Source organism: Pongo pygmaeus, chromosome 23 (assembly GCF_028885625.2).
Source record: "Pongo pygmaeus isolate AG05252 chromosome 23, NHGRI_mPonPyg2-v2.0_pri, whole genome shotgun sequence".
NCBI classification, from domain to species: Eukaryota; Metazoa; Chordata; class Mammalia; order Primates; family Hominidae; genus Pongo; species Pongo pygmaeus.
In genome coordinates this window covers 61229143-61244735 of record NC_085931.1, presented here as the reverse complement: position 1 = coordinate 61244735, position 15593 = coordinate 61229143, and the positions used below count along the sequence as shown (strand labels likewise).

At 53.2% G+C, this 15593-nt stretch overlaps 1 protein-coding gene across 1 annotated transcript in view; it reads left to right on the top strand.

The window, feature by feature from the left end:
• TTLL8 (tubulin tyrosine ligase like 8) overlaps positions 1-15593 on the top strand; it is a 41529-nt gene that overhangs the window by 3844 nt on the left and 22092 nt on the right. The window contains exons 3-9 of the mRNA XM_054469725.2: positions 487-578; positions 5573-5711; positions 6497-6570; positions 8515-8643; positions 9854-9968; positions 10436-10570; positions 13793-13979. Coding sequence (XP_054325700.2) covers positions 487-578; positions 5573-5711; positions 6497-6570; positions 8515-8643; positions 9854-9968; positions 10436-10570; positions 13793-13979 — 871 coding nt within the window. The remainder of the gene's footprint in view (positions 1-486; positions 579-5572; positions 5712-6496; positions 6571-8514; positions 8644-9853; positions 9969-10435; positions 10571-13792; positions 13980-15593) is intronic.

Here is a 15593-nt window from a genome sequence, read left to right as displayed (position 1 = left end):
TACCACGGTTCCTTGGACCAATCTCCAGCCACACCCCCTCCCCGCGGCTCTGGTCTCCATCACTGTGGATGAATTTTGCTGGCTCATGTATGGCACCCCTCAGAATATGCCATTTCATGTCTGGCCTCATCAGACGCATGTCTTTTTTTTTTTTTTTGAGACAGAGTTTTGCTCTTGTTGCCCAGGCTGGAGTGCAATGGCGCAATCTCAGCTCACCACAAGCTCCGCCTCCCGGGTTCAAGTGATTCTCCTGCCTCAGCCTCCCGAGTAGCTGGGATTACAGGCATGAGCTACCATGCCCAGCTAATTTTTGTATTTTTAGTAGAGACGGGGTTTCACCATGTTGGCCAGGCTGGTCTCGAACTCCTGGCCTCAGGTGATCCACCCACCTTGGCCTCCCACAGTGCTGGGATTACAGGCATGAGCCACCGTGCCTGGCCTTGGATGCCTTGTCCTTTGACTTGACGTCCTCTTTCTCTTTTGCAGAATTAAAACAAGGAATTTCCCAAGACTTGGCTTCTTCCTCCAGGTTGGACAGATACAAAATAGCAAGGCAGTTAACAGAAAAAGCAATCAAGGTAAATGCTCCTTGGGACTCGGTGGGGAGGGGGACACTTTTTTAAAAGGGCATTTATTTTGGAACTTGGAATCGTCTGTCTGGCCTCTGATGCACTGTGCCCCCGAGCTGCAGCCTCCTCCCTGTGGGGACTTGGCTGATGTTACCTTTTATTTATTTACGGATTTTGAGGTGAAGTCTTGCTCTGTTGCCCAGGCTGGAGTGCAGTGGCACGATCTCAGCTTACCACAACCTCTGCCTCCCAGGTTCAAGCAATTCTTGTGCCTCAGCCTCCTGAGTAGCTGGGACTACAGGTGCACACCACCATGCCCAGTTAATTTTTGTATTTTTTAGTAGAGATGGAGGTTTCACTATGTTGGCCAGGCTGGTCTCGAACTCCTGACCTCAGGTGATCTGCCCGCCTTGGCCTCCCAAAGTACTGGGATTACAGGCGTGAGTGACTGCGCCTAGCCTGGAGTTACCTTTTATTTTAGCCATAGTTTAGAAAGAGGCAATGCTTCTTTGCCTCCCACCAAGGGGTGGCCAGCACCGCCTGCTGTGTGTCCTAGGGTGTGGGTGCTTGTCCCGGCTTTATCTGTTTACCTGCGTATCCCCACGGGAAGCATGAAGTTCCCGGATGGGAAATGGACTTCCAGGTACTCAGAGAATGCCTGCGTAGGTTCCCCACACCCCAGCTCCCGTTAGGGATGCTCACTGTGCCTCCACCTGTGTGTGCAAAGGGGTTTGTACCTCAGGAGAGGAACCCCAACATTATGGCCCTGGGAGCTTATATGGGGCAGTTGGCACTGGCCCCCCCAGGAGAGGGAGCCCAGGAGAGGGAGGCCTTACCTTTTAACTGTGATGTAAGCAAGGCCTCCCTTGGGGAGAGAGGAGACCTCTGCTCCCCATGTGGGTCTGGGGAGACAAGGAAGGCTCTCGTGTTCTGTAAATGGGAGCTGAGGGCTCCAGGTTTGCCACCCTTGGAATGGGAAGAGCAAGTGACCCGGGGAAAGGCGGCTCTCTTTGTCTTGATGGCGTGTCGATTTCCACTGCTCAGAAGGCCTGACCACAGAGGAACCCCGAGTCATCCAGCTGGCAATAGTGTGAGAAAACATCCGCATTCCCTTAACTCACCTCTGAGGTACAACACACATTGAAAGTGCACAGACTGCAGGTGCACGGTATGGTGATGTTATGGCCGGACACACCCGAACGGAGAGCAGAACATGTACAAATATGTGCAGACTGCAGGTGCACGGCACGGTGAGGTTATGGCCGGACACACCCGGACGGAGAGCAGAATGTGTACAAATATGTGCAGACTGCAGGTGCATGGCACGGTGAGGTTACAGCCGGACACACCCGGATGGAGAGCAGAACGTGTACAAATACGTGCAGTCAGACAGTCTCCATAAAGACCGTTCCATCACCCTCAGGTACAAATATGTGCAGTCAGGCAGCAGTCTTCATAAAGACCATTTCACCACCCTCAGGAGATCCCCCTGGCCCCTATCGGTTATTCCCCACCCCCGTCCCAAATCCTGGCAACCATGGATGTGCTGTTTGTGCTTTCTATCACTGTCCTTCTGGCTTTTCTGGAACTTCATATAAGTAGAACCATATCCGCTCATTAATTTTCAGATTTTCTTCTGAAACCTTTAAATGTATAAACATTTATAAATATAAATGTATTAAAGTTTACAAATGTATAAACATTTAAGGCTACAACTATCCCTCTGGGTACTGCATTAGCTGCATTTCACAAGCTTTTATTTTGGAGTACATTTGTCTATGTTCAGTTCAAAGTATTTTACAGTTCATGTTACTTAAAAGTATTGTTCTTACAGTCTACACTTGTTACTTTTTTGTAGTTATATTGTTCTTGTTTTCTAGCTTGATTGCATTGTGGTCGAGAATGTGCTATGTATAATGTTATTCCATTGAAATTTGTTTAGACTTGCTTTATGCCTAACATTTTGTTAATTTATGTAACAGTTGGTGTAGAGTGTGCTTTTTTTTTTTTTTTTTTTTTTTGAGATGGAGTCTCGCTCTGTCACCCATTCTGGAGTGCAGTGGTGCAGTCTTGGTTCACTGCAACTTTTGCCTTCCAGGTTCAAGCGATTCTCCTGCCTCAGCCTCCTGAGTAGCTGGGACTACAGGTGTGCACCACCATGCTCGGCTAATTTTTGTATTTTTAGTAGAGACGGCGTTTCACCATGTTGGCCAGGCTGGTCTTGAACTCCTGACCTCAGATGATACACCCGCCTCGGCCTCCCAAAGTGCTGGGATTACAGACTTGAGCCATCGTGCTCTGCCAGAGTGAGCTGTTTACAGCCACTAGAGTAGAGTTTGTTATTTGAGTTGTTCAAATCCTCTAAAGTCTTATTGAACTTATTAGTCTGTGCATTCTATCAATTACTGAGAGAAGCAGGTTAAAATACCCTATTATAATTTTGGGTTTGCCTACTTTGTAGTTCTATTTTTGTTTTTTATAACTAATGCCTTCTTAATAGGTGCATACACATGTATCTTTCTAGTGAATTGAAACTTTTTAAAATTATGAAATGGTTTTCTTTACCTTAGTAGTGTTTATTTGTCCCAAAGACTATTTTGTCTCATATTTCTATCTTTTCCTTTTCTACCCTATCATCTGTATACCTGTGTGTTTGATGGTCTCTTTGCCTTTTGACTGGAGCATTTAGTGTATTTATCTATAATTAAACCGTTGGTGTATTCAGGTGTATCTGTTACCTTACTTCATTCATTCAGTACGTTCCTTCGGTTTAATCTTCCTTTCCTCTCCTTTCATGTACTCTCTTGGACTGATTACTTTTTAAATCCCCCTTTCCCCTCTCTTACCTGTTGGAAGTCTTACACTGTTTTTATTCCTTTGGTGGTTTCCTTAGGAATTGTATTCTGCCGATCCATTTTTCTAAAGTTACTCAGTTTGACCACAGCTAAGCAGGGTGTTGGGGGTGGCAGAGTGTCTTGTGGAGTCGGAGGGTGCCAGCCCTCTCGCGGACTGTCCAGCTCCCCCACCGTTCTCCCCAAAGCCCCGGGTGATCAGGCTCATTCACGTGCACAGCCACGTGGGCGGGTGACAGGCCTCAGACTGATTATCTGAGTAGACAGCGGCCCAGAGCGGTGCTGGGACCAACTGGATGTCTCGTGTGTGTGCTGGGACTCAGACTCAGGGTTTCCAGAGCGGTGCTGGGACTGACCGGATGTCTCGTGTGGGTGCTGGCACTCAGACTCAGGGTTTCCAGCTGCAGCTGCAATTGTGCCGTTTTGTCCGCTATGTGCCTGGATATGGGCATGGTCTTCTTTGAGCAGATGTCTTCCCACCAGAGCACAGTTCGTCTCCTTCTGTTTTGAAAACTCCTCTTACAGAAAAATATTCAACTTATTTTTCAATTCCTTAACTTAAAATACTATACAAACAGCCAACAAACGTGAAAAAATGCTCAGCATCACTAATTCTCAGGGAAATGCGAATTAAAACCACAATGTGATACCACCTTACTCCTGCAAGAATGGCCATAATTAAAGAGTGAACAAATAATAGAGGTCAGCGTGGATGTGGCGAACAGGGAACACTTTTACGCTGCTGGTGGGAATGTAAACTAGTACAACCACTGTGGAAAACAGTGTGGACATTCCTTAAAGGACTAAAAGTAGACCTACAATTTGATCCAGCAACCGTACTCCTGGGCATCTACTCAGATGATAAGAAGTCATGATACAAAAAAGATACTTGCTCACGCATGTTTATAGCAGCTCAGTTCACAACTGCAAAAATATGGAACCAATCAAAATGCCCATCAACCAACGAGCGGATAAAGAAAGAAACTATGGTGTATCTGCACCACGGAATACTACTCAGCCAGAAGAAGGAACCAAATAATGTCTTTTGCAGCCACCTGGATGGAGCTGAAGGCCAGTCTTCTAAGTGAAGTGACTCAGGAATGGAAAACCAAATATCATTTGTTCTCATAAGAGGGAGCTAAGCTATGAGGATGAAAAGGCATAAGAATGATAAAATAGAGTTTGGAGACTCGGGGGAAGATTGGGAGGGGAGAGAGGGATAAAAGATTACATATTGGGGCTGGATGCGGTGGCTCATGCCTGTAATCCTAGCACTGTGGGAGGCCAACGTGGGCAGATCGCCTGAGGTCAGGAGTTCAAGACCAGCCTGGCCAATATGATGAAACCCCGTCTCTACTAAAAAATACAAACATTAGCCAGGCCTGGTGGTGTAGCAGGATGAGCCACAGACAAAACTCCTCAGACACCAGATTAAAGAAGGAAGAGGTTTTCATTTGGCCAGGAGTGTCAGCAGACTCGCGTCTTAAGAGCCGAGCTCCCCGAAAAAGAAATTCTTGGCCTTTTTAAAGGCTTACAACTTTAAGGGGTCCACGTGAAAGGGTCGTGATACATCAAGTAAGCGTGGGAAATGTGACTGGGGGCTGCATGCATCAGCTAACAGAACAGAAAGTTTTACAATGCTTTTTTCATACAGTGTCTGGAATTTACAGATAACACAAGTAGTTTAGGTCAGGGGTTGATGTTATTATTATTACTTTTTTTTAACTCCTAGGGCTGGGTGGTGGTGCCAAGGTTGTCTGGCTATTTATCTTACTTTTTTTTCCCCCAACTTTTTGCTTTTTCTCTCTTCCTGTCTTGTGAACTAGGCAAGGCGGGGGAGGAGGGCAGCAGGAGTAGTAGTGGTCTCCTTCCTTAGTGGCAGGCACCTGTAATCACAGCTACTCGGGAGTCTGAGGCAGGAGAATTGCTTGAACCTGGAAGGCAGAGGTTGCAGTGAGCTGAGATTGCCCCACTGCACTCCGGCCTGGGTGACAGAGCGAGATTCCATCTCAAAAAAAAAAAAATGACATATTGGGTGATGGGTGCCCCCAAATCTCAGAAACCCGCACTAACAACTTATCCATGCAACCAAAATCTGCTTATTCCCCAAAAATGATTGAAATAAAATAAAATATCCTCTTGCCATTCTAGGAGAAGAAGATTTTCTCTATCTACGGACACTACCCAGTGGTCCGGGCCGCTCTGCGAAGGAAGGGCTGGGTAGAGAAGAAGTTCCACTTTTTGCCCAAGGTCATTCCGGATGTCGAGGACGAAGGCGCCGGGGTCAATGGTAGCGTATCGGAGGCACACGTCTCAGCTCAGAGCGTGTGTGTCTGTCGTGGGCAGGGGGAGTCGGCGCCGGCCTGAGTGTGGTGCCTGCCCCTCGGTCCTGGTGTGCGTGATGGGGTATCTCCGACCCCAGGTCTCCATCACCCTCCTGGCCTCCCCTCCCCAGGCGGTCGTGCCAGGCAAACCCTTTCAAGCCCCCAGCCCTGCTCCCTTCTCAGAGTCCCCGCAGCCCCACCCAGGCCTCCTCGTGCCCAGGCGATTTCTGTCATCCTCTCTCCGCCCGGCCTCGGCCGTCCCTCCTCCAGCCCCAGGTCCCTGAAGTCCACTCCTCAGGCCCCCGTGGTGCCAGCTGCTCCTCGCTGACATCTGCACAGCTGTGTCTGCATCCTCTTGGCCCCATTGAGACCTGGATCAAATGTCCCCCTCCTCCTCCACCCCTGCCCATGGTCCCTCAGCCTCTGTCACTCCCACCCCCATCCCGGGCTGTCTCCACCATTCCACACCTGGGGGCACCTGGGCCTCCAGGAATCCCGGGCCCCCAAGCCCTGTCACAGCCCTGGGGAGGTGCTGTGCAGTGGACGCTCACTGGATGTATGGGGGCTGCCAGAATGCCCCGAGCCTGACTCAGGACCCACAAAGGCACCTGCTCCACCAGGGGAAGGCCCCACCTGGAGCCAGGTTTCTGGAAGTAAAGTCGCTGTCTTGCCTGCGGTTGTGGTAACGGACCCGGTGCGGGAAGTCTGGCTGAGGCTTCATGTTCAGGCCTCCCCTGTGTTTCGTTGGCAGGTGATACATGTGCCAAAGTCAAAGAAAATCAAGAAATGGCTTTGGAGAAAACAGACGACATCCACGACGTGATGGTACGTCCCCTGCATGTGCCATGGTCAGCTGCGGCCTCTCCAAAGCTTCTTACACCGTCACCCTGCTCCGTGCCCACTCGCCCATGTCCTGGGGGGATGGCAGCCCGGCGGGGGCAAAGCCCCAGTCACAGCAGGGCCCCTTGACCAGGCAGCAGGGCCTGGCTGCCCCCAGGGGTGGGGCAAGCCCTTCGGTGCTGGATGAGCCGCTGTGTAGTGGGTGGACCCGGTGCTCCCAACTCCCCTCCACCCACACTGGGCTGGCCTGCTGCACACACATGGAAGCTGAGGGCACTGAGGCCCAGCAGGGCTCGGACAGCCGGGCTGGTGTGTTGCAGGATGGGGCCTGGCCAGCGGGTGAGCTGGGGTCTCCAGCAACACAGCAGTATGTCCCTCCCCACCTCCCCAGCCCAGCCTAGTCCCTCCGGGGCTCCCAACCCTCCACCATAAAGAGGGCGAAAGAGAAACCAGAGTGGGAGGTGGCATTTGCAGTACTTAAAATTTAAAAGATCAAATGTCCAGAATATATGAAGAACTCACAAATCAGTAATGAAAAGACAAATAGAAAAATGGGCCCAGACTCTTTGAGGCACCTCCCACACGGCCAGTGAGCTCGCCCTTCCAGGTTCCTGGAGTCAGTGCCATTCCCATAGAGCGTCATGGGTGCTCCAGCGGCTTCCACAGGTCCGTGGGCAGTCGTGTGGACACATCAGAACATTCCTCACCGTTCTGGAGGCTGGAGTCTGGGTCAGGGGCAGCGTGGCTGGGCTCTGTGAGAGTGTCCTGCTTCATGGACGGCTGGCTTCTCTCTGCGTCCTCACACAGGGGCGAGGGTTTTTCTGGGGCCTCTTTTATAAGGGTGCTAGCCCATCATAAGGGGCTCAGGCTCATGACCTAATCCTAAAGCCTCCTATGCCATCGCCCTGGGGGTAAGGATTGCAGCACATGCATTCTGGAGAGACAGAACATTCTGCTCATTGCACCTGGAGGAGAGACAGAAGCAGGTGGCAGTTACCGGGTGGGGGCGGCTGGGGGACTTCGGCTCTGTTGACGATGCTGTTTCTCACCCCAGTACACGGTGGTTAGTGGTTAGTGGTTAGTATGCTATTATTTACACACACACATATTTTTTTGGGGGGGTGTTTTCAGATGGCGTCTCACTCTGTTGCCCAGGCTGGAGTACAATGGTGCAATCTCGGCTCACTGCAACCTCTGCCTCCCGGGTTCAAGTGATTCTTCTGCCTCAGCCTCCACAGTAGTTGGGATTACAGGCGCCCGCCACCATGCCCAGCTAATTTTTGTATTTTTAGTAGACATGAGGTTTCACCATGTTGGTCAGGCTGGTCTTGAACTCCTGGCCTCAGGTGATCTGCCTGCCTCGGCCTCCCAAAGTGTTGGGATTACAGGTATGAGCCACTGCACCCAGCCTGGTTGGAATTTTGACTTAACACATGCCATTGTTGTAAACAGAAAAGCATCAACCACATGCCCCCAGCTCCACGCCCAGCCCCTCTATCAGCAGGGCAGGAGCGGAAGGCCAGTGCCTGGGGCTCAGGGAGGGGTGTGCAGGGCCCATGGTACAGGCCTGGGGGCTTTGATCCTGGGGACTGTAAGCTCCGGGTTTTGAAGTGTCGTGTCACCTCGGCAAGTGGCATGTCCCCACACCCACGTAGACCCCATGTGGAGGGCTCAGACCCCACCTGCAGCCCCACATCGGGGTGGCCCCCCAGAGCCCGAGGCCCCTCCGTGGAAACCCTATGTGGTCCTAGTCGCGCCCCACATCCCGTGCGCAGGAGGCCCACAAGGAGCACTACTGCCTGCAGCAGAGCCGGGCTGGGATCCTCACGCTGCACGCCATTTGTCCTCTGATGGTCGCCTCACTCCGTCCCATCCTGGCTGGTGTGAACCTTGAATGCTGGGCATCAATAAAAACTTTTTTCTTGCCAGTCTAGGTTGGTAAAAAACGAGATGCCGTACCTCCTCTGGACCATCAAGAGGGACGTCATTGACTATCACAGCCTGACCTACGACCAGATGCTGAACCACTACGCAAAGACAGCCTCCTTCACCACCAAGGTGAGCTGGCCACTTGGGCGTGGCGAGAGCCGGCAAGGGTGGTGGGGAGGAGCTTCTGCAGCCATTAGGGACCCTCGGTGGCTGGTCAGTGGCCATGGGTGGCCATCGGTGGCCACCAGTCACCTCCTGGGCGCCTCCCAGGACTCCTGGTCTAAGGCCGTGGCCAGAATCACTCGGTGCCCACCCCACAGCACCCATGTGCCCTTTGCTCTGTGTCTCTGGGTGAATCCGGGGCCACAGAAGCTCCCTCCTCAGAGCACAGAGGCCAAAGATGGGGCTGAGTGGGGGCTGCCACCGGGCTTTGGGTGCTGAGGGGGCTGTGGGTCCCCAAGGGAAGAGGTGCCGCTCCCCCCGGCACCCGGCACTCCCCCACCTCCTCCGGCCTGCAGCCCTGCACAAGGCAGCTGCCACACCCTTCCCACCAAGGCCCAGGGCTGGGGCCTGCCCAGGACGCAGGGTGTGGGGACCCTGCTGAGGGAGGGGTCCGGGAAGAGGGGCTTGCCTTGCACAGAGGTCCCTCTCAGCAGGCCAGGTGCAGCTGCCTCAGCACAGTGTGGGGCGGAGGTGCAGTACAAGGCTCCCTGCCGCACCTAATACCCCAGGGTCAGGCCAGCGCCAGCGCTGCTGGTGGAAACATGGCCCCTTCAAAGACCCTGTGTGCAGAGCCAGTCAGCGTGCGCTGTGTTTTCTAGGGGCCAGCCACTTTTTTCCTTAACGGGGTGACAAACCAGACATTGGGGTGCGGGGACTTCACGATATGCCTCTCTAATGGCGAGTGCTGCATTGCGTGTGGTCGGCAGTGCTGGGCGTGTGGCCGCGTTCCGGGCCCTGCAGCCGGTCCTCCCTCTCCTGGGATCTGAGGTGTGGGACACCCTGTGGCCCGTTTGGGGGCCTGGAGGGAGCCCCAGTGCCCACCACCCTCGGTGCTCTCAGCTGCAGCCTCCCCATTCCCTGGAGCCTGCCACGCCCTCCACTGCCTCAAGGATGCGTCTGAGCCTGGCCTGCACATCCATGCTCCCACCGGCTGGAGGGTGTGGCCTGGGGCCCTGGGGGACCGTATGTCTGGGGAGGGGGAGGGATCCACCCTAGGGGTGCTGTGTGGTGCCCCATAGCCAGGCAAGTCCGAGGTGGACAGCCCGTCCTCGCCTTGGGAGCGAGGCGGAGCTGAGCTGAGCTGCCCCTCGTGCCTAACACGCCGCTGTCTCTGGAGATCGGGCTGTGCGTGAACATGCGGAGCCTGCCCTGGTACGTCCCGGCCAACCCCGACTCCTTCTTCCCACGCTGCTACAGCCTCTGCACCGAGAGCGAGCAGCAGGAGTTCCTGGGTAAGTGAGGAGACGGCAGAGGGCCCCAGTGCTGTCAGCAGAGAGGCTTCTGGAAAGATCCCCCTGGCGCTGAGACAGATTGATGGGGCAGGGTCTGAGGACAGAGGACCGGGGAGAGGCCTCCCATGGCCATGGTCATGGCAGTACAGGGGCCAGGGGCCCCGGGGAGGGAGGGCGGGCAGACCAGGAGCGTGTGGTTCTGCGCTAGGCTTGTGGACAGCGCGGCGAGCAGCTGGGGCAAGGCCGGCTCCGTGGTTGGAGGCCAAGGGGTGCAGCTGGATGGCTGCAGTCACAGAGATGCTGCAGGGAGAAGGGCAGGCAGACTGGGGGTGTGGGAGCAGGCCTGGGCCCCGCCGTCTGTGAGGGCGGGCAGTGGGGCAGGTTGGGGAGCCTCCGCGGCCCTGGCCCCATCTCCAGTCCCCAGTCCCTGCTCGGACCGATGGGGCGAGGCCGTGCTGTCCTTTCAGAAGACTTTCGGCGCACCATGGCATCCAGCATCCTCAAGTGGGTGGTCAGCCACCAGAGCTGCAGCGGGAGCAGCAGGAGCAAGCCCAGGGGCCGGAGGGAGGAGGCCGGGAGCAGCGACCTGAGCAGTAGGCAAGGTGCGTTGGGCTGGGGCAGGGCAGTGCCAGGCCACCAGAGCTCCGGGCCTCCATAGGGGCCCTCCCGTCTCCTGGGTGTGGTCAGTCCTGAGGGTCGCAGCTGCCGGGGCTGGATACAGCGATGCCTCAGACTCTCTCGATTCTCATGGCAAACGGGTTTTCTGTTCTAACCGTGGGGCTAAACGTCGCAGTCACCCCGTTTGTAAAGCACCTGGCAGTTAACGCAGCCCTGGGACGTCCGAGTCCCACACTCACCCCTACAGTCCCGTGCCGCGGACGTGGTTCCAGCCTGTGTCAGAAGCTTGCCCCGCCCCACGGCCACCACGATGCCGAAGCCTGAGTCTCCCCAAAGGGGCCCCGTGGGATAGGGCACAGGAAGCCCCGGAGAGAGGCGCCCCTGGGTGGTACAGGGATGTGAACCAGCCATCGTGTTTTTGGAAAAAACCCAAATCTTTTTTGTGGTTGTTGGTTTTAATAAAATGTAATTTCTAGAGCAGTTTTAGGTTCACAGCACAGCTGAGCAGAGAGTACAAGATTTACCACACTCTCCTGCCCCCGCGCCTCCCCCACCGCCAACATCCCCCACCAGAGCAGTGCGTTTCAACTGTTGACAGATGAACACTGGTGCATTAAACTTTTAGAGTGTATTTGAGCAAACAGTGATTTGTGCCAATCAGGCGGCTGCAGGGCTCCACCGAGGGGAAAGCCCTTCTAGGTAAATGTGGAAACGGAGGAAATAAATCCTGATTGGTGAATGCTGGAGCAGTGGCTTCATTTGTGCTGAGTGAGAACTTGTTCCCAGCTGGCTGCCTGTGATTGGCTGTGCTTAAATTTCGTTTTCAATTCTGAGTTAGGTTGTAGTTTGCATTTGTCGGAGACCAGGTCACTTGGGCCACCTCATCTGATGGCCTCCTAATTAATTTTTTTTTTTTTTTTTTTTTTGAGACAGAGTCTTGCTCTGTCACCCAGGTTGAACTACAATGGCGTGATCTTGGCTCACTGCAACCTCCGCCTCCTGGGTTCAAGCGATTCTCCTGTCTTAGTCTCCCGAGTAGTTGGGTGCCCGCCACCACGCCCGGATAATGTTTTGTGTTTTTAGTAGAGATGGGGTTTTGCCATGTTGGCCAGGCTGGTCTCGAACTCCTGACTTCAGGTGATCCGCCCACCTCGGCCTCCCACAGTGCTGGGATTACAGGCTTGAGCCACCGTACCCGGCCTAATTAATGATTTTAACACAATTGATGAACCTACAATGACACATCATGGTAACCCAAATGGTGTTACACATTCTACAGGTGTGGACAATGTGTGATGCCGTGTATCCATCATTCCAGTATCAGACAGAGACTGTCCCCGGCCCTAAAACTCCCTGTGCTCTGTCTCTTCATCCCCCCGCCCCCAAGCTCCTGGCTACCACTTATCTTTTTCCTGTCTCCACAGTTTTGCCTTTTCTAGAATGCCATTCGATTAGAACCACATAGCATGGAGCGTTTTCAGATGGGCTTCTTTGACTTAGTAATATGCATTTAAGATCCCTCCAGGTCTTTTCACGTCTTGAGAGCTCATTTCTTTTTAGGGCTGAGTGATATTCCACTGTCTGGATCCACCACTGTTTATTTATCTATCCATCTACCGAAGGGCATCTTGGCACCACTGTTTATTTATCTATTCATCTACTGAAGGACATCTCGGCACCACTGTTTATTTATCTATCCATCTACCAAAGGGCATCTTGGCACCACTGTTTATTTATCTATCCATCTACCGAAGGACATCTCTGTCACTTCCAGGTTTTGACAATCATGAATAACGTTTCCGTCGACATCTGTGTGCAGGTCTTTGTGTGGCCATAAGTTTTGAATTCATTTGGGTAAATACCAAGGAACGCACTTACTATGTGGTATGGCAAGAGTATGTTTCATTTTGTAAGAAACTGCCAGACTGTCTTCCAAAGTAGCTGTACCATTTTGCATTTCCACCAGCAATGAGGGAGAGTTCCTGTTCTCCACATCCTCGCCAGCATTTGATGTGGTTAGTGTTCTGTTTGTAGCATTCTCCTGGGTCTGTATTAGTGTCTCATGATTGTTGTGATTGTGTTGTGAGACAGGGTCTCACTATGTTGCCCAGGCTAGTCTCAGACTTTCAGGCTCAAGCAATCCTCCTGTGTCAGCCTCTCAAAGTGCTGGGATTACAGGTGTGAGCCACTGTGCCTAGCCTCCATTTCCTTGTGAATTTCCGAGGGTATTTTATAGAAAAAACTTGTAGATATGGAATTGCTAGTCCATAGCGGTGTATGATGTTGAGCATGTGTTCATATGCTTGTTTTCCATCTGTATATATTTTTTGGTGAGGTGACTGTTGAGATTGTTCATTTTTAAATTGTTTTCTGGCTGGGTGCGGTGGCTCACACCTGTAATCCCAGCACTTTGGGAGGCCGAAGTGGGTGGATCACTTGAGGTCAGGAGTTTGAGACCAGCCTGGCCAACGTGGTGAAACCCCATCTCTACTAAAAATACAAGATTATCCAGGCATGGTGGCACACACCTGTAATCCCAGCTACTTGGGAGGCTGAGGCAGGAGAATCACTTGAACCCAGGAGGCAGAGGTTGCAGTGAGCCAAGATCTTGCCATCCAGCCTGGGCGACAAGAGCAAAACTCTGTCTTAAAAAAATAAAAATAAAAAATAAAATTATGTTTTCTTATTGTTGAGTTTCAAGAGTTCTCTGTATACTCTAGGTAACATTCCTTTATTAGATGTGTGCAAATATTTCCTCCCGATCTATGGCTTGTCTTCTCATTGTCTTAAAATTGTTCTTTACAGAGCAGAAGTTTTTCATTTTAATGAAGTCGAACTTATCAGTAATTGCTACTGTGAGGAGCTGAGGGTCTAGCGGCAGGGTCCACTGAGGAGCTGAGGGTCCAGCAGCAGGGTCCATATGTTTCTTGTGGGGAGATGGCACTCACAGAGCCATTGGAGGTTGGGACCGTTCAGGAGGGAGGAAGTCACCTGCCCAGACACAGGCATGACATCCAGGGCGGCTGCCCAGAGAAGCTTGGTTGGGTATTGGGGTGCCTGTCTGGGGGTCTGGGATACTTGTTGGGTATTGGGGCACAGAGGGAGTGGAGTGGCCTTTGTCCGTGACTTTAGACATCACCCCTTGAGGCGGGCAGGGCTGCCCCTGGGTGGGGTTCCCACTTCATGTGCTTGTGTCTGGGTTTCAGATGCCGAAAATGCTGAGGCAAAGCTCAGGGGCCTCCCGGGGCAGCTTGTGGACATCGCGTACAAGGTGTGCCAGGCCTACCTGGGGCAGCTGGAGCATGAGGACATCGACACGTCAGCAGACGCCACGGAGGACCTCACCGAGGCCGAGTGGGAGGACCTGACACAGCAGTACTACTCCCTCGTTCAGTAAGACTTGCGCAGGCCCCTGGCACATGTCGGAGCCGTGAGTGTGGATCGCAGGAGCTGCCGGGGCAGTGGGCACGTGTCGGAGCCACGCGTGCGGATAGCAGGAGCTGTCGGGGCAGTGCAGCCTCTGGGAACTGGGTCACCTGCCTGGGCATTAGGCTACCTGTGGGGTATTGAGTGTTGAGATACCTGTCCTGGTGTTGGGGCTCCTATCTGGATGTCTGGGATGCTTGTTGGTATTGGGGTGTCTGTCTGGATCTTGGAGCTTCTGTCTGGGTGTCTGGGATACTTGTTGCTATTGGGGTGTCTGTCTGGATTTTGGGACACTTGTCTGGATGTCTGGGATGCTTGTTGAGTATTGGGGTATCTTTCTGGATCTTGGGGCTTCTGTCTGGATGTCTGGGATACTTGTTGGGTATTGGGGTATCTGTCTGGATCTTGGGGGTTCTGTCTGGATGTCTGGGATACTTGTTGGGTATTGGGGTGTCTGTCTGGATCTTGGGGTGCCTTATGGGTGTCGGGGTGCCCAGGCCCTCTGTTGCCTGTCCCACCAGGCCCCTGATGACTGTTGAGAGGATGATACCCCCTCAGGGTGCCTTTGGGGAGTAGCACTGTCTTGTGCATCTTCAAAATCCAGAAGGGTATGATGTCATTTGAGCCCCCCACAGCCCAAGACAGGCAGGTGGGGTTTGTCTGTCTTGCCGCTGGGGCACCTGCCTCACTCTTGGCGTTGGTGAGTGACTGGCAGAGGTGTGCCTGGGCCCAGAGTTTGGCAGCTGGTGAATGACTGGCAGAGGTGTGCCTGGGCCCAGAGCTCCTGGCAGCTGGTGAGTGACTGGCAGAGGTGTGCCTGGGCCCAGAGCTCCTGGCAGCTGGTGAGTGACTGGTAGAGGTGTGCCTGGGCCCAGAGCTCCTGGCAGCTGGCGAGTGACTGGCAGAGGTGTGCCTGGGCCCGGAGCTCCTGGCTCACTGACTCTCATCATCACCATTTGCCGCTCCAGGGGTCCAGAGGCTGACCCTGGCCTTCTTGCCCCCGCTGAGGGCCCAGTTCTTCCCGGGGCCAGGGATTCAGCACTCCCTTGACAGCGGCCACCAGAGAGAGGAGCTGGGCAGAGGTGGGCCTGGCACCCCTGGAGCATGAGCAGGTGCCAGCTGGTGGGCAAGTCAGGAAAGTGACTTGTTTCAGAGGGTCTGCGGCAGCTTCATGCTTTATCCCAGGGTGGTGTTTATTCTTTTGTTTCTTTCTTCTTCTTGTGAATTAATCAAGTATTTTTCTTTTCCTTTTATTGAGGGATTACATAAATACAGTTAAGGGCATGCAGTGTATAATCGTATTTGTACAGGTGGATGAAATTTTGCTTACGTGTCCACCTGCATAGCCACAGCCCACTTGAGACAGAAGACGTTTCCAGTCCCCTGTCAGCCCCTATTAACCTTTCCCGGGAGAACCCCCACAGGGGTCACACCCATTCTGGCTCCTGCAACCATGAACCAGTTTTGTTTTCAGATTTCACATTTGGGGAACAGTCTGTGCTCTCTCGTTTATGACTTCTTTTGCCCAACATGAAATCTGTGAGGTCCGTCCACGTTGGCACACGTGAGATCTGTGAGGTC